The sequence below is a fragment of the Natrix helvetica genome (genome assembly GCF_964273705.1).
Source record: "Natrix helvetica genome assembly, chromosome: 2".
Lineage (NCBI taxonomy): Eukaryota > Metazoa > Chordata > Lepidosauria > Squamata > Natricidae > Natrix > Natrix helvetica.
Window position 1 is genome coordinate 26366676 of NC_138552.1, and position 22963 is coordinate 26389638.

At 40.4% G+C, this 22963-nt stretch overlaps 1 protein-coding gene across 1 annotated transcript in view; it reads left to right on the forward strand.

The window, feature by feature from the left end:
- ITGA2 (integrin subunit alpha 2) overlaps positions 1 to 22963 on the forward strand; it is a 90924-nt gene that overhangs the window by 26559 nt on the left and 41402 nt on the right. The window contains exons 3-10 of the mRNA XM_081940411.1: positions 966 to 1066; positions 1892 to 1983; positions 8708 to 8822; positions 11721 to 11848; positions 13340 to 13488; positions 14449 to 14599; positions 15668 to 15833; positions 17920 to 17993. Of these exons, the coding sequence (XP_081796537.1) occupies positions 966 to 1066; positions 1892 to 1983; positions 8708 to 8822; positions 11721 to 11848; positions 13340 to 13488; positions 14449 to 14599; positions 15668 to 15833; positions 17920 to 17993 (976 nt within the window). The remainder of the gene's footprint in view (positions 1 to 965; positions 1067 to 1891; positions 1984 to 8707; positions 8823 to 11720; positions 11849 to 13339; positions 13489 to 14448; positions 14600 to 15667; positions 15834 to 17919; positions 17994 to 22963) is intronic.

A 22963-nucleotide genomic window follows, 5' to 3' on the forward strand; every position in this document is an offset into this window, starting at 1 on the left:
GTACCTCCTCTGTAATATTGGAAATGCCTCAGAATTTGCTCTTAAAATGCATCAATGATAAATGTTTTTTTTAAAAGAGAAGTTTGATAGAATTTGATATCTACTTCTAGCACATTACATACTAATTGTAATTTACTCCAAAATAGACTTTATAGAAATGTTCTTCTTGCAGGAGTGTCCACAGGGAGAATATCTCTGTATGTATTGGAGACAAATAAAAAATAGCTGGAGCTTCTATTGCATCATTGAACTTCTCAAGTTATTTGAACATCAGTTACCCCTGCCCTACATACTGCCTTTCCGACTCTTCTAATATACTGTATTTTTTGCACTATAAGACACACCTGACCATAAGATGCACCTAGGTTTAGAGGAGGAAAACAAGAAAAAATAATATTCAGAGTACTGTGAATATGGAACACTGTCTCACTGTGAATATGGAGCGCTGAATATGGAGCAGCAATGTGGTGAGGGCAGGAGGCGGAGCCTGAGAGGACCACAGATAGGTGTCCTCTCATGTGCCGGCTCTGCTTATTGACTCCTACACTGCGGAAAAGAGACAGAAGAGGCGGGCAGTGGCAAAGACAGAAGAGGTGGTGTTCAGTACTGTAAAAGGACCCCGCCGCCGCAGACTGGCTGCTATTCACCAAAGGAGTGGCACCTATATTTGCTCCAAAAGACACACAGACATTTATACCCACTTTGGGGGTGGGGGAGTGATATTATGGAGCAAAAAATATGGTACTTGTCATCAGTACTCAAAGTGGCTATTAGTGACAAATGATAGAGATGAAAGCTACCTGTTTGAAGAGTACAGTGTAAGGAAAGGCTTCTGGTAGACCCAGACATGTCATTTTAAAAGGTTAGTATCACATTAACAAAAGAGTTCTTTCCAGTTTTTCGTTTAAATTGAATCTTCTGTCAAATATGTCAGAACATTTAATAAGAGTTTGTCAATTTTTCAGGTTGCTTGTTTCTTCACCCTGGAGTGAAAATAGAATGGGAGATATCTATAAATGTGCTGTTCGTGACCAAGGATCCAAATGTTCCAAGATGAACCTACAGAGTAAGTTGTGTTATTAATTTGTTGTGATTGGCATTCGTTGGTGGCCACTTTGTAAAATAACAACCATTTACTTCCAGTGTCCAAGTCTTGCTTTCTAATGAGTGACCCATAATCTGAGAAGCCCATTGTACTGCACCAAACAACAGTCAGCAACAGACAAGTTCTGATAAATTTGAGAATAAAACCATTGTGCATTGGATTGGGAAAAAACTGCATTTCCTTCCTCCCCACAATCCATGCACAACCTTAGAGAGATCAAAAGCTGGAGGTATTTTGTTTGGCTTCTCCTTTAGCAAAGGAGACTGTATCCAGAGACTGACTAAATAACAGTAAGCTGTGGTGTACCAAATATATTTAAGATGCCATAACCGGCAAGGGAATTCTGGGAGTTGAAGTCCACACACCTTGAAGTTGCCAAGATTGAGAAATACTACACTACTTTTGCTCCACAGTTTTAACTCATAGACCAGGGGTCTGAAACTCAAGGCCCCCGGGCCGGGTCCAGCTCAGGGGGTGCTTAAAACTGGCCCACGGGCCAGCCTGGAAATAGCAAAAGAGCAAACCACGATGCCTCTTGAAGCCAAATTGGGGAACAAGGGGGTACCGCCCCACGCCCTGTTTTGTGCCTGACTGCCTCCTGCAGCACTCTGCCGGCCAAAATGTCCATCCCATCTCTCTCCCTCTCCCCACCCAGCCCGCGGAAGAGAACTACAGTGCTGATCCGGCCCTCAAAGAAATCCAGTTTGAAACCCTTGTTCATAGACCAAGTTTCATGTTATGCTTTTTAATGTATTGCTCAGATTTTCTTTCATTTATTCTTTTTAGCTGTTACAAGCATACCAAATGTTAATGAGATAAAGAAGGACATGAATCTAGGGTTAACTCTAGTAAGAAATCCAAGAACTGGAGGCTTTTTGGTAAGTATAAAGATGTGAGCGCTAACAAATATAGGTTCTCTCCATCAGTGACAAATTGCAGTAGTTTTTGTTTCTCTCTGTGCAGATATTGAGCAGATAACATTCCTGAGCAGTAAATCTATTTTCTAAATGGGATACATGACTGCAAATATCAATCTGTTTGATATTATGCAGGTAGTCCTCAATGTACAACCACAATTGAGCCCCAAATTTATGTTGTTAAGTGAAAAATTTGTTAAGTAAGTTTTGCCCCATTTTAGAACTTTTCTTGCCATGCTTCTTAAGTGAATCACTGCAGTTGTTAAATTAGTAACACGATTGTTAAGAGAATCTGGTTTCCACATTGCCTTTGCTTGTCAGAAGGTCATAAAAGGGGATGAACAGTCACTAAATGAACTGTTGTAAGTGGAGGATTACCTGTATTTAAAGTTGCTTTATGTGTATCATGTATAGTAGAGAATCTTTCTTTGGGTCTTCTTTGGAATTGACAATTTCACCTGTAATCCTAGATTTCACCCACAAAGCCTAGAAACTACCTCCAGCCAAACATATCTTTTTTTGTTTTTTTGAAATTTTTAAAATTGTTTTAATTAAACAAAAACACACAAAAAAAGAATCATTCTTCATTACATCTTGTAGAAAGCATGTCGATTGATTACAAATAGATTTCGTGCGTTACTACCACAATCATTATTTATACTTCCTTCATATTGAATTGTACATTTTAAATCAAAAATCTTTATGTATTTTACCATCAATGTACCATCATCCTCATTTGACTAAAATTATTTAAATGTGCTTTTATCTGGAATCATTTGTATTTAAAGACACAACCACCTACTGGCATTCATTAGCTATTTCAAGAAACCTCCAATAATTACCCTTTTATAACATATTCCTTTTTCCCCCCCAACTCACTATTTAAGGCTTATATCTGATTGCTTTTACCAATGCCAACACATGTAGAAATCGTTAAACATTATCCATTAACATTTCCTTGTTGTTATTGTAGTTATCTAAAACTTTTTTACTATTTATATCACATCTCCTCTCATCCGACCCAAGAAAGATTACATCTTTATAATAAAATATAAACAAAAATTTGTTAGTAGAGTTTATAAGTACCCAAGGAAGATTACATCTTTATAGCAAAGCCTAAACAAAAATGTATTAATAAAATTGATAAATCTTTTTCCCAGGTCCCGATTTGTAGTTTATATCCAAATTGCTTTTACTAGTTGAAATTATTATTTCATTATTATTATCATAATGAATTATTTGTTAACGAATAAACATTTAAAGAAACATTCTAAAAGCATCTACAAAATCCTACTTGTTAATCACCAAAAATTAACTAAGTTTTTAATTATCAACATTCATTATCAGCCTGTATCTTTCCAGTAACAAAACAATCTTATCTCTTTTGCCAGTTGTTGTGTCAATTCTCTTATTAACTTCTTTATAAGGTTTTTAAAAACTTCTCTCCGCACTTTTTTGCTTAAAAGATCTCTCATATAGATCTCGTTGCCCTTGAGCTGGTGTTGAAATTAACATGTCTTTGATTATCAGACGTATTTCTAAAGCTGTTTCTCTTCTTAATTCCATCATCAAATCCATATCTTGACAAGAGGGATAGAGCTCCAGATAATCAAGTTCACTTTTCCATATTCCCTTCTTTCCACTTTCACTCATGAATGCTCCATTAGTAAGTTCATCTGTTATCTTATCTTTATCTTCTATATCTTCATTCTCTCCTTTAATTTTTGGGGCTCCAACCCCTTCATCTTTTGCTGTGCAAGACAATAGTCTATCCAGCTTCTTATCAAATCTCTCAAATCCTTCCAATATATTTTGAATTCCATCCAAAAAATCTTGAAAACTTAGGCTTCCCTCATCTGCATATTGATACATATTTCCAAGAAGAGAAGAAAAAGTCTAAAATCCACTGCCATTCTCACCTTCAATGTCTCTTTTATGTATAAAAGTACTTTTATTTTGAATTTACTTAAGCACAAGTTTCTTTTATTTTTTTTTCAAAAAGGAAGGGTTCTATCTTTTTCTTTTCTTTTCCTTCCCTTGCCCAAAATATTTCACAAAGACACCTGCAAAGGAACAGTCCGTGCCCTTGAGTCTTTATCAATCTCCACAAGTAAGCTGCAAACCCTCCAGTTACAACATCAGTAGAATCAAAGGAAATAGAACAAAGGATACATTGTTTCAAAAAAGGGGAAAAAAACCAAGTTCTGGCTTCCGAATGGCAGATTCAACTTTCTCTTATTCGTTTCAGGCTTAAGGAAAACAAAAGTCTCTAAATGTCTTTCATAAAATTTAATAAGCAGTAGAAGGAAGGATTATTAAAATAAAAAAAGATTTTATTTCAGCCAAAAATAAGGTAGCAAAGAATAGGAGGAAAAAATAATCAATTCATTCACTTAAGAGGAGAAAACGGAAGCATTACCGCCAGCTTGGAGGGCTTCCCTTGGGTCAGTCAGGGACTTTGCGATGTCCCTGAGACCAGCAAGGATTTGTCTCCCTCTTCACCATCTCTATGGGACAGTTTAGGTCCATATGGACTGTGCAGCGGGAAAAGTATCAACGGCGGTCACGGACAATCGAGACCGCATATTGTCTTGTCGCGGCGTTGGCTCCTCCTCTCCCAGCCAAACATATCTTGATATTTCACTTAAATGATCAATTTTTATTTCGGTCATCAACCAGCATATTTCTAGGGTATGTTACCAATGTGATTCTTTTCTGGGCTGTGGACAAAATAACAAACACAGTTTATCAGTGCATTTTAAAAGAATGGGCTGAATGTTAAGGCAGTAGCCATCCAGAGTTGGATAGGAAAACAATGAACAAACTAAATGCAAGGTTTGCATTTCATTTAACTTGCACATCACATTATTTTTGGGGTGGTCTTATTATTTTTGAGGTGCAGGAGGCGGCGAGCGTGGTCACCTCATGTCTGCTGCTGTATTGCAATATTTTTGGGGAGCGCTTATTTTCAGAGGAGGGCTTATTTTAGTGCATGCGCTCAAAAACCTGATTGGGCTTATTATCCAGGGAGGTCTTATTTTTAGGGAAACGATATGTATGTATGTATGTATTGATGGATAGACAGACAGAGAACATGCGTTCAAAGATATATAGATAGATATAGATATATAGATATATGCCTTTGAAGTTCCTGTATTGTAAAATTAGATATATTATTAAATATTATATCATTCAGAATTGCTCTAAGAAATCTGAAACTGAGCAAGATGGCTTTTTAACAGGAATTTTCACATTAGAAAGCTTCTGTACTGCTATATTTAAAGGCAAGTGCATTAGATAAGGAGACAATATAACAAATGCCTTTTACAAAATCTTGTCCTATTGTAATTCTCATTTTGCTGTCACAATACCAGTTGAAAAAAATATCATTTTGGATAGGACTCAATAGTCCAAAATCTGATACAGGTGTTGAGGTTTTTTCCTCTAAACTTTTAATTTCTTATTATCTAATGAATTTCGTGAGTGGAAGGAAATTTGAACATGCAAATTCTTGATCCCCATCCAAGATCTTAACCACTACACTATACTCTCTCTGATAACAAATACTGTATTTTCGGACTATAAGACACACCCGAGTATAAGACGCACCATGATTTTAAAGAGGTAAATTAAAAAAAATGTTTTTGCACTCTGCAGGCTTCCCAAACTGTCTGCATGCCTCGTTTTTTGCTTTGGGAGGCTTGTAGAGTGCTCCTGGGGTCTTGAGGGTGGGACATAAATGAACAAAAAATGGGCCATTTTTGCCAAAAAATCCCCAGGCATGCAGAGCTTTGGGAGGCTTGTAGAGTGCTGCTGGGGGCTGGGGAGGCCCATAAACGAGCAAAAAATGGGGTTTTTTGCTTGTTTTTTGCCCTCCCTCCCCAGCCCCCAGGAGCACTTTGCAATCTTCCAAACCCTCTGCACGTCCATTTTTCCAAAGGGGCCGTGGTTTTGGTAGGCAAAAACTGCTGTATTCAGTATATAAGACACACCCAGATTTTCACCCTCTTTTTTGACGGGAAAAAGGTGCATCTTATACTCCGAAAAATACAGTAAGTAATTTATGCATTACACATTTTTAATGGAATTTACTGATAATTGTCAACTCATGATCAACCATTCCAAATTATGATGGCGCCTGCCCCCAATGGTATCTCTAACCAGCTTCTAAGGCCCAACTTTCCCCTGTCCACATGTTGGGTGGTCAACAACCAGCCATTTGCAGCAACTCAGTCACATGACTGCATTTTATTATTATTTTTTGGCTGAAAACTGGCATTTACTTCTGGTATTTGTGGCAAAAATAGCCATTAGCAAAAAACGAGTTCACTTTATGACTGCCTGTTTGCTTAATGACCAGCACAAAAGTGATGCAAAAGCAAATGTGGTCACATGGAGACCCATTTTACATTTGTCATGACTACTGGCCATAGTAGCAGGCTCCATTATAATCATAAGCCAGGGACTGTACTGTAGTTGGAGTTATTTCTTTAAAATATTTTTAAATCTAATCCGAGAATTAATGTGCATATGTGTTTAATGCCAGTGCATGAGTTCTGATGAAGCAAACTTAAGTAGAGGTCACTTTTGCAGTCCCAGCAACATTTTTTGTGCTTACTGATAATGAGATTTGGACTTATCGTTTGGAGAAACCTTTTAGAGTACATTATTTACATAGTCTTGAAAAATGCAATTCAGTAGGTTTAGTTTATATATTGCAGACACACAAAATTAAGTCCCTTATGACTTCCTTGCATTGTGGATAATGTTTCCTATACTATAGAGCAGTGTTTCTCAACCTTGGCAACTTTAAGTCATGTAGACTTCGACTTCCAGAATCCCCCAACCATAGCTGGCTGGGGAATTCTTGGAGTTGAAATCCACAGGACTTAAACTCACCAAGGTTGAGAAACACTGCTATAGAGACTATTCCAACATAGTGCAGCATTTATGGGAACTACTAAAAGCAGATGCATTGGAAAAGTATGCACACGGCAATATAGATATTTCCAGGAGTTCAACAACTTCATTGGAGTTCAGCCAGATGTTTGCTATCCTTAGCCTCTGATGTAATTCAGTTTTTAGTCCTGTTAAAAGTGCTCAGGGTTCCCCAATCACCCAGACCTTCCTGATCCAATTCATCTGTACACATCATGATGGCGAACCTATGGCACTCTCTGCAGGCACGCAAGCCGTTGCTCCAGCTCAGCTCCACCATGCATGCACATATGCCTCCTGCCGGCCAGCTGATTTTCGTGTCTCTGCCATGGATGTATGGGGATGGGGCGCATGTGAAAGACGTGCATGCATACACAGGGGTGGGGGTCATGCGGGCATATGCGGGCGGGTGGGGGGATCGCGCAAATGCATGGGGGTAGCACTGGGGTGTCACACGTGCATGTGTTGGGGTGGAGCATGTGGGGGTGTTGCAGATGCATTGCATTATGGGGACAGGTGCGCACACATGCTTTTGGCACACAACAACAAAAAAGTTAGCCATCACTGATATAGGTGATTAATGTGTGTTGTCCTTAATAAATAAATAATTTTAATAATAATTTAAAAACTGCCTTGAGTTCAGCTTTTTTCTGTGAATTGGTCACTGTCTTTCTTTTTTTGTTTGTTTTTGAAGAGAAGGAAAACTGAACGTTGCAGGTTTAAACTAAGAAGGCTGCACAAACAGTTCAAAGCCACAAGCAGGCCAAGCAAAGAGCTGGTATATTCCCCATTGTATGCCTGATCACTTTCTTGTAATCCTTTCCACTTCAATTTCTCTGCTCTGCCAAGTAGAGGAGGGGGAGAAAAAGAAAGAGTCAGGCACAGGAGAATGCAAGGGGGAGAAAAAAGAAAAAAAATATTTAGACAATCTCTCCAGTTCACCACCCATTTCCCGTTCACCTTGCAGAGTGGAGAAATTGAGAGAAAGGGATTACAAGAGAATAAGCAAACATACAATGGGGAATACCTATCAAAGGAAATGGGCTACTGCCAGCAGTCCTGAGGGTGCTAGGCAAATAGATGGTGTTTTTAAGGACATTCATGTGGGCAATACAAGCTCATAATGAGAGAAAGACAGTCCAGTGCACTGTCAGGCAAAAGACCTGGCTCATGTGTACCGTATTTTTCGGAGTATAAAACACACCTTTTTCCCTCAAAAAAGAGGCTGAAAATCTGGGTGCATTTTATACACTGAATACAGCATTTTTTGTGTCTTGAAACCTGCCCCCTCACCAAAATGGCCGTGCCTAGCTTGTAGGAAGCTTTCAGAGAGCTCCTTGGGGCTGGGGAAGGCAGAAATGAGCAGAAAATGGGCTGTTTTTTGCTCAATTTTGGCCCTCCAGCCCCCAGGAGCACTCTATAAGCTTCTTAATGCCCCTTTTTTGTCAAAAAAACGAGCCCGTTTTCGCAAAAAAAGGGCCGTTTGGGGAGGTTTGCAGAGTGCAAGAACTTTTTTTTTAATTTATCTATTCAAAACCTTGGTGCATCTTATACTCCGATGTGTCTTATACTCTGAAAAATATGGTAATTTGCTTGGTTTGGTCTAGTTTGAACCTCACTTGTTAAGGCTTTATGCTCGTCCCTTTGCATTGTTCCAACAAAGCAGATTTTCTGCTCTATTGTCAGATGCTATATTTTTGGTTTTGCTTTAGAATATTATTTCTTTTTTTCTTTTTTTGTTTTTAAGGCATGTGGTCCTTTGTGGGCTCAACAGTGTGGAAGCCAATACTATGCAACGGGAATCTGTTCTGAATTCGGTCCCAGTTTTCAGTTCCTGAGAAGTTTTTCACCTGCAGTGCAAAGTAAGGCAATAAGTATCAACACATTTATTATTATAAGAGATGTTTAAAAAAGGAGACACAATAAATGCATAGAACATAGGATTGCCAGATTTGGACTGCAAAAATCCAGGTCAGGAGCAAAATGCTACCGTTATTGGCTGGTTTGCTAGAATCGGTAGCAAAAAATGCTAAGGTTTGCCGGAATCAGTAGTAAAAAAAAAAAGCTTTGAAAAGTAAAAAAAAAAGGTTCCGTGACACTCAGCTGATCTGCGCGATCGTCAGAACCTTCCCCCCCCCCCCCTTTTAAAGCATTTCTTTTAGTACTGGTTCCGGCAAATAGATAGTGAAAAAAATGCTTGAAAAGATGGGAGGAAAGGTTCTGATGATCACACGACACAGCTGATTGTCATGGAACCTTTTTTCTCCACTTTTAAAGCATTTTTTTTACTACCTATTCGCTGGAACCGGTAGTGAAAAAATGCTTTAAAAAATGAAAGAAATTGGTTTTGACGATCACGCACATCGGCTGTGAGACGTGCAATCGTCAGACCCCTTTTATTTCACTTTTTAAAACATTTTTCCCTACCTATTGGCCCGAAACAGCAGGAAAAAAATGCTTTAAAAAGTGGGGAAAAGATGGCCACGCCCACCTGGTCACATGACCCCACCACCACCAAGCCACGCCCACAGTGGCAAAAAAAATATTTATTTATTTATTTATTTTATTTATTATTCATATTTATAGACCGCCCCCTCTCCCGAAAGGGAAAAATTTAGATTTCACCACTGATCCAGGTGACTACTAGGTGGCAGAAGCATTTAGAGCTATTTGAATCTCATTGTTGCCATTTAACGATCACCAAGATTTCTGCAACCCATATTTGGCAGCTTAATATAGGGTAGGTGGTGCAGCCTTTAAGTATGATGAATATTTCATGTACCCTTTGGACTAGAAATGTTAGTCTTCTAGATCTGCATGAGAGAGCTATTTAGTAATTATTTTTGCTAGAATTTTTTATATGTTTAGACCATTGTGATTGGTGGCTAATTGCTGTGAATATAGAAATGTTTAATAGTACATTTGGCCCTTTGCCCATATTATTTGGGGAATTTAAAAAGCTTTTATATTTTAAATTTAGGTGAGCAATTATACTGGACCACTTTAAGTGGTAACTAACAAAATAATATGGAAGAAAGCAAGGTTTCAGATTACATTTTAGTATTTAGTATTTACATATTGAATGATTGTAGAAAACATCCATATAAATGTAATTATCTTTCTCTTCCTAATCTTTTTTTTGACATCTTCTCTCTCTAGCTTGTTGAGAGGTCAAATAGCTTCCGGAGGGGAGTGATGACAGGAATAGGACTGAAGAAGTGTTAGGATATAGTGATAAGATAAGATATAGTTAAGATATAGTAGCCAAATAATAGTACGTATATAAAGTACAATATATGTAAAGTGATATTCTGATATAAACAATCAAGTACAAATAAGTATGGAATAGTATACACAAATGATTAAAGAACAAAGGGACCACGAATATAAGCTGCAAATGTATAGGGGGGAAATACTAATTGTAATTATATAGCACGGAAAGAGTTAAATCTCTGTGCTTTCCACTTCACAATACCCTGTAATCCTGAAAAGAATACAGATAGTCTTCATTTAGAGGCTGCCTTATTTAGTGACCATTTGCAGTTAGGATGGTGATTCTGGCAAGTCCTCGCATTTCTTACCTCTGCAGGTTTATAAAACAAAGGAAAGCTGAAGGAAGATCACTAGCATAGTCGCAGTTTCACATAGAACCTACTTTGCCCAATGACCAAGTTGCTGCTCCCAATTGTGGTCACTAAACAAGAACCACTTGTATCTTTTTCTCTCTCTTAAAAATGGGGATAGTGGTTTCTTCTTACTTGAATAAGGCAGCTTTCCTTTCAATATATTAAAGATATTCTTCCTGTGCTATTGACACTACTTCGTTGTTAGGAGGAATGGAATTTAAATGCAATTTTCAGGAGGCAGCTACACTTTCTTAATTTTTTTAAGAAGACATTTTGCTTCCCATCCAAAGAAGCTTCTTCAGCTCTGACTGGATGGTGGGAAATGGAAGGATTTATATTATATTTATATTCTTTGCAGACAGCTGATCATTTGCATCCTTTTAGAGAGTCATTGAGGCCACTTGGAGTTTTATCTGTGTCCTGGGGGCGGGGGTCACCTAAGTAGTGCAAATGTGTATGGAGCCTTCTTGGCTGCAGGAAGTTTTTTGCCCTGTGTCCCTTCACTGTTGAAACAGGAGCAGGGTGTTGGGGATGCGTCTGTGCTGTCTGCATCTCAAACTGAAGTGCAAATGGCTCCTGTAGTCTGCAATTTTTCTGGAAATTCGTTCATATTCCTGCATCATTCAAAAGGTGTTCATCCCAAAGTGCATAGCTAAATATCTATGGAGATTCTCAGTCATCCAGGTCATGGTTGTCCCAAAGGTGCTTTTTCTGGAATATCTTATTTTTCTTTGAAGACGTTTTGCTTCTCTTTTGCACTACGCCGATAACCCTGAGGACACAGATAAAACCTCCAAATGGCCTCAGTGGCTCTCTAAAAGAATACAAAGGACCAGCTGTCTGTAAGGAATATAAATCCTTCTATTCCCCACCATACAGTCAGAGCTAAAGAAGCTTCTTGGATAAGAAGCAAAAAGACTTCAAAGAAAAACAAAAAAAAAATGCCTCCTGAAAAAGCACCTTTGGGATAACCATGACTTGGATGGCTGGAGAATCTCCATAGACAAATTTTAATGCAAGTAGCAAAAATCACTTCCATGCAGTTTTAATTGAACTCTGGAAAGGTTTAACATCAAGTGACACAGGTTTCCAAGGAGAGAATTTTTAGAATGATTTCTGCCCTTTTCTTTCCAGACTGTTCTTCAGCTGTTGATGTGGTGGTCATATGTGATGAGTCAAACAGTATTTATCCATGGGATGCTGTGAAAGAATTTTTGAAAAAATTTGTACAAGGTTTAGATATAGGGCCAACAAAAACACAGGTAAGCAAATGAAAACAATATACGGTAAATGCAGGTGTAGATTTTGGCTCCTTGGCCAATACTTATTTTCCTTAGCTCTGAAGACTTTTTTTTCATGCAGTTTTAGCATGAGAAGCAGCCCAAAAACAAAATAGCAAAATGTAAGAATTAAAGCTGAAGTGGTTAGAAAGCAGTATTGCAGACAAACTCTGTCCACCACCAGGAGTTCGATCCTGAAGGGGCTCAAGGTTGATTCAGCTTTCCATCCTTCTGAGGTCAGTAAAATGAAGACCCAGATTATTGGGGGCAATATGCTTACATTTGTAACTGCTCAGTGAACGCTATAAAGCACCATGGGGTGATATATAAATCTAAGTGCTATTGCTATCATCAAATTACTACTAGGTCTTCAACTTCTCCCAAGATAAATAGAGGGGACCTCATAATATTAGTACTATTTTTTCCTTTTTATATTTTTATGTATTTTTGTCCCAGCTGAGACAAATGCATATTTGTTGTTTTTGATGCCATCTTAGAAAATTAGAGACAAGTGAATTAACACATCTTTATTACTGCTGTGATGCATTATTTCATTGGTAATGGTATCAGATTGACCTGCAAATCATTGACAGTGCTTGATAAAATAACTCTGAAGAGAAGAAATAGGCCAATATTATTATTGCTATAAAGAGCCAAAGAATTGAGGCCTTTGAACTATGGTGCTGGAGAAGACTCCTGAGAGTCCCTTGGACTGCAAGGCGATCAAACTGGTCAGTCCTAGAGGAGACCCTCTGGTTCATAGCACCCACTAAGTTATACTATGGTTGATCTTGTTTGGCTTAAGAAATTGTATGAACCCAACCAATTATGGCTATTCAGGGTAGTATGATTAAATGGTAAGTTAGCATGATTTATGTTGATAAAAAACATTTGCAAGAAATATCTAAGTTTGTGGCCGTGGTGTTACCACGTTTTCTTGGAATCAATATTCAAAAAACTTTTAAACCCAGTTTTGTATAGAACTTATCTTCTTGGTTGTAAAAGCAAATATTCCCTTCTCAGTCATTGGTTTGTGTATATTGGCAGCCTCTGTACTAATAAAACACACTTGCTGCATGAAATGTAACACTGAACTTTGGATGGTGCAATCCATCTACAATGTCCTTTGATATCATATTCCAGATGTTGCCAGATCAGAGCAGAAAATGGATTGTATGGAAAATCTTCTAAAACTGTTTCTACCGAAATACTTTTTATTCTAAAAGTTCCAATTACCTGGTTTATTCCTGAATTCCACAGTCAGAAACTGTTCTTGGAAGCAGGAGTTGGCCTGCAGTGTATGGAAAAGATTAAATATGAACGTTTTATATCCATAGATTACAGCAATGTAAGAAGGTTTCAGTTTATGCACAAATTGAAAAATACACCGACATTTTGTACAATGCAGAGAACCCAATTAATGAAGCTAGTTTATTATGCTCTTCTTTTTATTTCTTTTAACAATTATTTCAGGTAGGCTTAATTCAGTATGGCAATTACCCACGAGTTGTTTTCAACCTGAGTACCTACACTGACAAAAAAGCTGTTGAACAAGCAATGTCAGAAACCTTTCAAGGTGGAGGATACGAAACTAATACATTTGGAGCCATTGAATATGCAAGGTAAACCTTAAAGTACTGGCCAGCTGTGGTAAATGGGTATTCTTTTTAATACTAAAGAAATCGGAGGGCTGTTAATGCCAATAGATCAGGGGTGAAATGCTACCGGTTCAGACCAGTGGGCCGAAATATAAATAAATGCTACCGGTTCGCCTGAACTGGTAGTTAAAAATGCTACCGGTTCAGGCAAACCAGTATTTCCAACGATCAGCTGTGATATGTGATTTATATTAGCTAGAATCGTCGGATTTCCTGCTTTCTAGTTAATCTAAATCACGTGGCATAATCGATTGACCCCCCCTTGCTGTTCTACTTACCTTTGTAGAGTTAGGCGGCTTCAAATGTTCCTTTTTTAGTGCTGCGTGGGCGCGCTTCAGGTGCACATGTGTACACAAAGCACACGCTCAGTAGCAGACTCACTGAACCGGTAGCAGACTTCAGAGGATTTCACCACTGCAACATATCTATATATGGGAGCATGTTTAAAATATGGGGACTAATCATTTGGTATGAAAAAGCCTCTTTTAAAATCAACAATGATGGGCGGCTTTGGATAGGACTTTTGGGGGTTTTTATTTGCTTGGATGGACTGGGATCTGTGCATTTTTAGGCATATTAAGCCAGTCCAACAGCTTAGGCATCTCCTGACTTTGATTTTCTTCTGATAGTAATGAGAATAAACATGCTTGAGAATAAACAAGCATCTTTGTAATTGGATTGTTTGCTGTTGAATTTCAACAGCCTGATCCAAGGGACTTGAGAAGATCCAAAATGAATTCCTGTGGCCCCACGTGGTCCATTGATCGCTTATCCCAGATTAAAATGACATTGGAATAATTATTTTTGTACCAAAACAGTTACTGTCCCCCCAACTTTATTTTGTTGCTAGGGAAAACTGGTAATGAGATCGTGTATAAAAAGCAAGATTCGTGTCATGTGAATTTCACCTGTGGTTTATTGCAGGCAACATGCTTTCACAAAAGAAGCAGGTGGGCGACCAACAGCCTCAAAAGTCATGGTGGTTGTCACAGATGGTGAATCGCATGACGGCTCAAAGTTGTCAGAAATAATAGGAAAATGCAATGCGGATAATATCACAAGATTTGGCATAGCTGTAAGTAAAATTTTCATTCTTGCCACTCTAGTTTCTCTTAGCCTTGCATAATTTTTTTAAAAAAAATGTTTTAAAATGTTTCTTGCACATTCAAATCAAAAGACTCTAGTTGTGTTTTGACACGTATGAAGCAACAATAATAATAAATCAAATTATAAATCAATCTTCCCCCAAGACATTTGCTAATAAACCTTTCTAAGAATCAAGACCCAGAAAAATAAAAATGTCTTTAATTATCTTCTGTCTTCTAAGACCTTGACTAAAGATCTACTCACCTCTTGATAAAACCAGAGCCATGTCCTCAAACAAGTCAGTTCTTCTTTTGGTAAATATGGCCACCCCACCCAGAACCAGACCTGCATCTTAGTCATGCATTTGAGAGTTTTGTTGCATCATTTCTCCTTTGCATAAATAGCAATAGCTAATATCACTTAGACTTATACACCGCTTCATAGCCCTCTGTAAGCAGTTTGCAGAGTTAGCATCTTGCCCCCAACAATCTGGGTCCTCATTTTACCCACTTCAGAAGGATAGAAGGGTGAGTCAATCTTGATCCTGATGAGATTTGATCTGCCAAATTGCTGACAGCGAATGATCAGCAGAAGTAGAATTTTGAAATCAAAGGCAAAAAAGGGGCTTCAGAAAGCACAAAGCTACTTACAGAAATAGCTACCTCTTTTCTCAGGATTGCATGGTTGCCTCCAAAAGTGTAGCATGATTTGGTTGAAGGAATTGTACCTCTCATTTAAAAATTTTCTTCATCCATTTTTTATTCTCGTTACTGTGTGCTTAGTGAAGGGAAAAAATAACTTTATTTATTTGTTTGTTTGTTTATTACTAAATTTAGATTGCCACCTATTCGCCCATGGTGACTCAAGGCGGCTTTTATTTAAAAGAAAACAAAGAACTATTTCATTGATCTCTCATTGCCAACAATTTTAAAACACCGAATTGGTTAAAGGAATAAAAGAAATCACATAACAAATGCACAATATTTCAGATTCCTTGTGTAGTGCCTTTTTGCATTTCTTATTGCATGTTTTTTTTTTCATTCTTATATATTCCTAGGTATTAGGATATTTAATTAGAAATGACAAGGATACTAAAAAACTTATCGAAGAAATCAAAGGAATTGCCAGCCAGCCTACATCAAATTTTTTTTTTAACGTGTCCTCTGAGCAAGCACTTTTAGAAAAAGCAGGAACACTGGGGGAACGGATTTTCAGCTTAGAAGGTAACAAATATACCATTTTTAAACTACATTTGAAATTGCAAAATGTGTGATGACCAGATTCTGTGTATTTGTACGATGAGTTGTTAAGTTATTAAAGGCAAATGCTATGTATAGGAAAAAGGATAGACAATTTATAGTAAACAGGAAGAGCAAAAATAGGATTAAGGATTTTTTTAAAAAATCAGCAAGCATTTAAATGTTCCTAAAAATATTTATCAATATCAGAAAAATGTCCCAACTCTTATAGACCTGTGGTCTATCGGGTGCGTTTCAAGGTTTTGATAACAATCTTTAAAGCGCTCCATGGCTCAGGACCTAGTTACTTGCGGGATCGTATTCTGCCCCATACATCCCTGCGACCAATCCGCTCGCACAGAGAGGGCCTCCTCCAGGTGCCGTCCACCAGACAGTGTCGAGGGGCGGCGCCTAGGAGTAGAGCCTTCTCTGTGGCGGGCCCAGCCCTGTGGAATGACCTCCCCCCGGATATTAGGAATACCTCTGACCTCTGCTCCTTTCGTGTAAAGCTCAAGACCCACCTTTTTCAAGTTGCTGGCCTGGCTCAACTTTGATCCAACTATATCGCTCCTGACGGGTTTTTTATTTGGGGTATTTTAATTGCATTCAATTTATTTAGGGGTTTTTAAACATTGTGTTTTTACTTGTTTTTATCTATCAGTTCACCTCCTCCTTGTATATGTCGTATATATGTCTTGGTATATGTTTTGTTATATGTATGTCGATATATTTATTTCCTATGTTTTGTTGTACGCCGCCCCGAGTCCTTCGGGAGAGGGTGCGGCTAAGAAATAAATATTTATTATTATTATTATTATTATTTTTCAAAGTAATATCACAGCTTTTCTGTTGCATTGCATATTGTCATATTTACCTGAAATAACAAGGTCTGCTAATTCCTCCTCATCAGAGGTGGGTTCCTACCGGTTCAGCCGAGTAGGTAGTAACTTGTTTTTTGCTTCTGCGCATGCGCAGAAGCATTTTTTAGTACTGTGCATGCGCCCATAGCCTGCATCAAGCACACATGCAGCACGTCCCTGAGCAAACAGGCAGTAGCACCATCCCTGCTCCCCACCCCAGTCAAACTGCTTATAAGCCCCCTGAAACTCCTACACATTGCCCAATCAATTAGGATTTGCAGCTCTCTCTTAAAATTATTTTGGGGGTAGTTCTCTGCCTACAGATGTAATACATTTGTATATCTGGGTGCATACGAGCAGGCCCAAAATTGTATTTTAACAAAGAATATCAATGGCAAAAATAGTGAATTAAACCAACTGGTTAAAATGAATTACCTTTCAAATAAAATATCTCAGTCCTAAATGCAGTTGATCCCTAACTCATTTTCATATTCAGGCTACACCCTTTCTCTTTTGCACATACATAAATACACACATGCAAACCCTGTGAGGCTAAAACTGAAGCAAAGAACAGATGGAATAGATACTCAAGCCAGAAACAAATAGCAAACAATCCATTAAGATCAGAAATGTTGGGGGATAAAGAAGCCTAGATTGCTAGATTTGGCAGTAGATGGACAAGTGTATATCTGGGATGCTTTAATCTTGATTCCTGCTTTGAGCAGAATGTGGGGCTCATTAGCATAAATGCCGCCCTTCCAACTCTTTTACTATGACTGGATACTTAGATATTTAAAATATTGACAGTATGGATGAAAAAATTCATCTAAGTCTGCAGTCTTTATCGTATCTCAATTAAAACTCTATTTTTATGACCCTGTAGTCCCTATTTGAGGTAGAGTCAGAGTGATTGGGTAGAACTGAGCGTTTACTGGCCAGATGCCCTTCCTGATGCCTATGGAGAATTTGAACCAGATTTTTTTTCTTTGCGTCCTAGGAGAAAAACATCTCCTAGGCTGCTACCTAAGAATGACCTCTCAACCTTCCGAGTGGAAGGCAAGCAACTTCACTACTAAACCATTGTGTCATTTTTTTATTGGATCTCAATTGTTTCTTGAAAACTGTGGCTTATTTCTATGTAATATCCTTGTTTGTTGTTTAGAACAGTGGTGTTAAGTATATGAATTATATATATATTTCCTTCTCACTAGGTACTGATCAAGGTGATTTAATCCAGATGGAAATGTCACAAGTGGGTTTCAGTGCTGCTTATTCACATCAAAAGGTAACAGCGATACCATAACAAAATGTATTGGAATGCGACCAAAACTGAACACCAAAATTGTCTTGGGAATGCCAATTTAAATTGGAACATTTTCACCCCCTCCAAAACTTGGATTAGGACAGGATCAGCTTGTTTGTTTGTTTGACTCAGTTTTATATTCCATTCCAGAAAAGACTCTGAATGGCTTTTAATCTGCTTATAATAATAAGATTAAAACAAAACAAAAAAATAAATAAAGAACAGCAAACCTCCAAGACCTTTTTCTCTTTGTTCAGGAAATTTAATGTTGTGGCACTACCACCACTCCAGAATCTTATTCAAAACAGTTATGAGACTGGCTACTAATTATCTAGAACCATGATGGTGAACCTATGGCAGCATGCCAGAGGTGGCAGGAGAGCCCTCTCTGTGGGCACGCAGGCCGTTGTCCCAGCTCAGCCAGCTTGCCATTGGTTTTCCGAGGCGTGCAGGCACACTGGCCAGCTGGTTGTCAGGTTTCTAGTGCTTTGGTGCGCACGCACATCTTACGGTTTGCCATCACTGATCTAGAAGATTAGAAGCTACTAATGACTTGGTATTATCACTGCTTTCCTTAGACAGACCAAAGATATGATTAAGACATAATAGTCTTCCCCTTATGACATCAATAACAGATTAATGTGGAATGGGTTCCCAGAGATGGTAATATGTACATGGTATTTACAGGGCATGTACAAATAATACGATTTAGTAATATACCTGTAAAAATAGTCAGGTAAGCCATGTAATTCAGTCTTCCCATGTTGTATTCTCGGAGCGTCCACCAGCAGGTGGCGCTAGAGGAGGCCTGTCCACGCGCGCCCAGGATTGGTCGTTTTAAACAGGTTCCAGGGCGGCACGAGCATCAAGCCCCTATTGGCTACCGGCTTGACAGCTGGAGAATATAAATAGCTGTCAACCGGCTTTCAGTTCAGTTCAGTTACTAAGTTGAATAAATCAGTTACTGTTACTGGTTGTCTGTCAGTTATTACTGATACCTAATACTGGCGACGAGGACGGGCGGATCCAACCCAGCAAAACAAGTTACAATGACAACTTCATCGATGTTCGCCCCATTTCGTGTGGAGGCAGAAACCTGGGAGGCGTTTGTGGAAAGGTTTGAATGTTTCCTCCTGGCACACGACTTAACAAGCCTTTCCCTGGAGAGGAAAAGAGGCATATTTTTAAACTACTGTGGACCAGAGATGTTCGCAACTGCAAGAGCTCTCTCAGCTCCCACCCCTGTACACACGGTGCCTTGGGAAACATTAATGGCAAAATTAAAAACACATTATGAACCGGCACCTTCACGTTTTGCAAGACGACAAGATTTTCGCCACTGCATTCAAGGAGAGGGGCAATCCATAAGCCACTACGTGGCTGCGCTCCGTGCGGCTGCTATTCCTTGTGAATTTGCTGATTTGGACGAAGCCCTGTTGGAACAATTTATTTATGGTCTGAAAGACGTGAAATTACATCGCCGAATTCTATCCCGGTCAGACCTCACTTTGAAAATTGCCGTTGATGAGGCTCGCGCAGCGGAGATGGCCGAACAGTCAACCCCTGACCGTAGACGGTTGCCACAGCCGTTGCCAACGGGACAACAGTTTCCATCGCCTGAAGTAAATCATCAACAACTAGCCTCCTCTATACAATCAGAAATTGACTTAGCAATAGATCGTCTGCAATCATTAAATTTTAGAGACAGTCGCGCCTGCATGAGCTGCGGCGGCAAGCACGCACGCTCAACCTGCCGATTTAGGGCAGCTATTTGCCGGAAATGCGGAAAAAAGGGACACTTAGCAGCAATATGCCGCTCATCCGCTCCTGACAACCGGCCACAAAATCAAAATGCTGCCTACCGTTTTTCTGCACCTGCCCCACCAAATCGCCGCCTAAATTCTCTATCTCTGGGAGACATCCAAGAATACAACCCTGAATGGGTTGTCGACTCAGCATCCGCATCTGCAGGAGGTCGCGGTAAGATGCACCTGACTATCTTCCTCGAAGGCCGGCCTTGCTCCATGGAGCTAGATACAGGCTCAGCTCGCTCAATTATTTCTTGGCAAACATTATCATCTATTCTACCCCACTACAAAGTAAAGCAACTCAGCCCTGCAAACTGCCGTCTGAAAGACTACCAGGGAAACTCCATCAAGCTCCTAGGCTGCGCTAAGCTACTAGTTACTTATGGCTCCTTCACAGGCCACCTACCATTATTAGTGGTACAGGATCCCCTGGCCTCTTTATTGGGGCTCGATTGGTTCAGTGCTCTGGGGTTGTCAATAACTGGCATCCATGCAACGCAATACTCTTCCTTACCTACTAACAATTTCACCACACTAATTGCGGAATTCAAAGATGTTTTTTCACCATCATTAGGCTGCTACAAGGGCTCCCCAATATCTTTAAACCTCGACCCTTCAATAGCTCCCATCAGGCTTAAGGCCAGACGTCTACCATTCGCCTTAAAGGCGAAAGTAGATGCGGAAATTGACAAACTCCTGGAACAAGGAGTTCTACAACCAGTTGATTTTTCCCCTTGGGAAACTCCAATTGTTGTTCCCCTAAAATCTGACGGTTCTGTAAGAATATGCGCAGATTTTAAAACAACAATTAATAAAGCCCTCCAAGCACATCCCCACCCAGTACCGGTAGTCCAGCACGTACTACACACATTAGGACGAGGTAAGATATTCGCAAAATTGGATCTAGCCCAGGCCTATCAACAGCTACCTGTTGATGAAGCCACAGCACTGGCACAGACAATAGTCACCCACCGCGGGGCTTTTAAATGTCGTAGGCTGCAATTCGGCGTCAGTGTGGCCCCAGGAATATTCCAGGGATTGATGGAGCGGTTGCTCCATGGCATTCCTGGGGTCACACCCTATTTCGATGATGTGCTCATCGCAGCCAAAGACGCCCCCACGTTAATAAAATCCCTACGTGCGGTCCTCCAAAAATTCCGGGCTGCAGGCCTCCATCTTAAGGCATCAAAGTGTAAATTGGGAGTCCCTGCCGTAGAATTCCTGGGATTCCTAATAAATAAAGATGGAATCCACCCATCACCAAAAAAGGTGGAGGCAATCCTTTCCGCACCAACCCCAACCAATAAGGTTGAGTTGCAGGCTTTCTTAGGCCTCCTCAATTTTTATTCGTCGTTCATTCCACACAAAGCGTCGTTAGCAGAGCCCCTCCACCGACTTTTAGACACTTCAGCACCATGGCTCTGGACCAGCCGCGAGGCGCAGGCGCTCGCGGCTGTCAAAAAGGCTTTGACAGCTCCACCAGTGCTAGCGCAATACGACGAGAAGTGGCCCCTGCAGCTAGCTTGCGACGCCTCTCCATTTGGAGTGGGCGCAGTGCTGAGCCATGTATATCCTGACGGCTCAGAGGCCCCCATAGCGTTCTACTCCCGCACCTTGTCCAAGCCTGAGCGTAATTATAGCCAGCTGGACAAGGAGGCGCTGGCCGCCGTTGCGGGAGTAAAACGTTTCCACCATTACCTGTATGGGCGGCCATTTACCCTCCTAACGGACCACAAACCACTTCTAGGCATTTTAGCTGGCGACCGCCCCACTCCAGAAATTTTATCTCCCCGCATGTCCCGTTGGGCGGAATTCTTATCAGCCTATAACTACACGCTGATCCATAAGCCAGGCATAACAATGGGCAATGCAGATGCTTTGAGCCGTTGCCCTTTACCTATTCCGGTATTGGACCCAGCTCCTACAGAAACAATCTGCCTTTTAGATGAATTGCAACTTCCACTGTCTGCATCAGACATAGCAATACATTCCAAAGCAGACCCCATCATCTCAAAAATAATTCATTTCGTCCGCAGTGGATGGCCTAATTCTGATATAGACCAGCCACTACTGCCATTCTATCGCCGCCGAACGGAACTGTCATCTCTCCAAGGCTGCCTCCTCTGGGGACACAGAATAGTAATCCCAAGCAAATTGCGCCAGGCACTGCTATCTCGTCTCCATGAGGGCCACCCTGGCATTGTCCGTATGAAATGCCTGGGGCGCAGTTACATATGGTGGCCCTCCATGGATGCGGACATTGCAGCGTGGGTACAGGAATGCCCCCAATGCCAGCAGGTCCGCCCCGCACCACCAGCAGCCCCATCCAGAGAATGGGAACAACCCAGATCGCCGTGGAGCAGACTCCACGTGGATTTTTTAGGACCAATAGAGGGAACCACCTTCTTCTTGGTAATTGACGCGTGGTCAAAATGGGTAGAACTGTTCCCTATGCATTCCACTACGTCTGCAGCCACTATAAAAATCTTAGACAACTTATTCACAACACATGGGTTACCTGACATCATAGTGTCGGATAACGGGCCCCAATTTACTTCACAAGAATTTCAGACATTTCTCCAACGCCAAGGCATTCGCCACGCTCCCGTGGCTCCCTTCCACCCGGCGGCTAATGGAATGGCAGAACGCGCGGTGCGCACGGCCAAGGAATCACTGGCACGCATGGCTCATTTGCCAATGCAGCAACGAGTAGCCACATTCTTAAGATGCCAGCATACCACCCCTTGCCCAATAACTGGCAAAGCCCCTTCCGAGTTGTTAATGGGAAGGAAACTACGTACGACGTTAGACAGATTACATCCCTTTTACGCTACCCCTTCCTACCCATCCTCTCCCCCCCCTAGGGTTTTCATGGTAGGGGAAAGAGTGTTCGCTAAAAACTTTGCAGGGGATCCTAAATGGGTGCCTGGTGTTGTATCGGAGCTAACGGGGCCCTGTTCCTATAGGGTCCTCCTTGGAGATGGAAGAGTGTGGAGGAGGCACATAGATCAACTGAGGCGAAGAGACACCGGTGCAGCGTCAAACAACTCAAATGTTCCAAATGTTATTCCAAGCTCACAAAGACCTGTTGACGCCGCCCATCAGCCCAGATCTGAGCGAACAACTAGCTCCGGCGGCCAAATC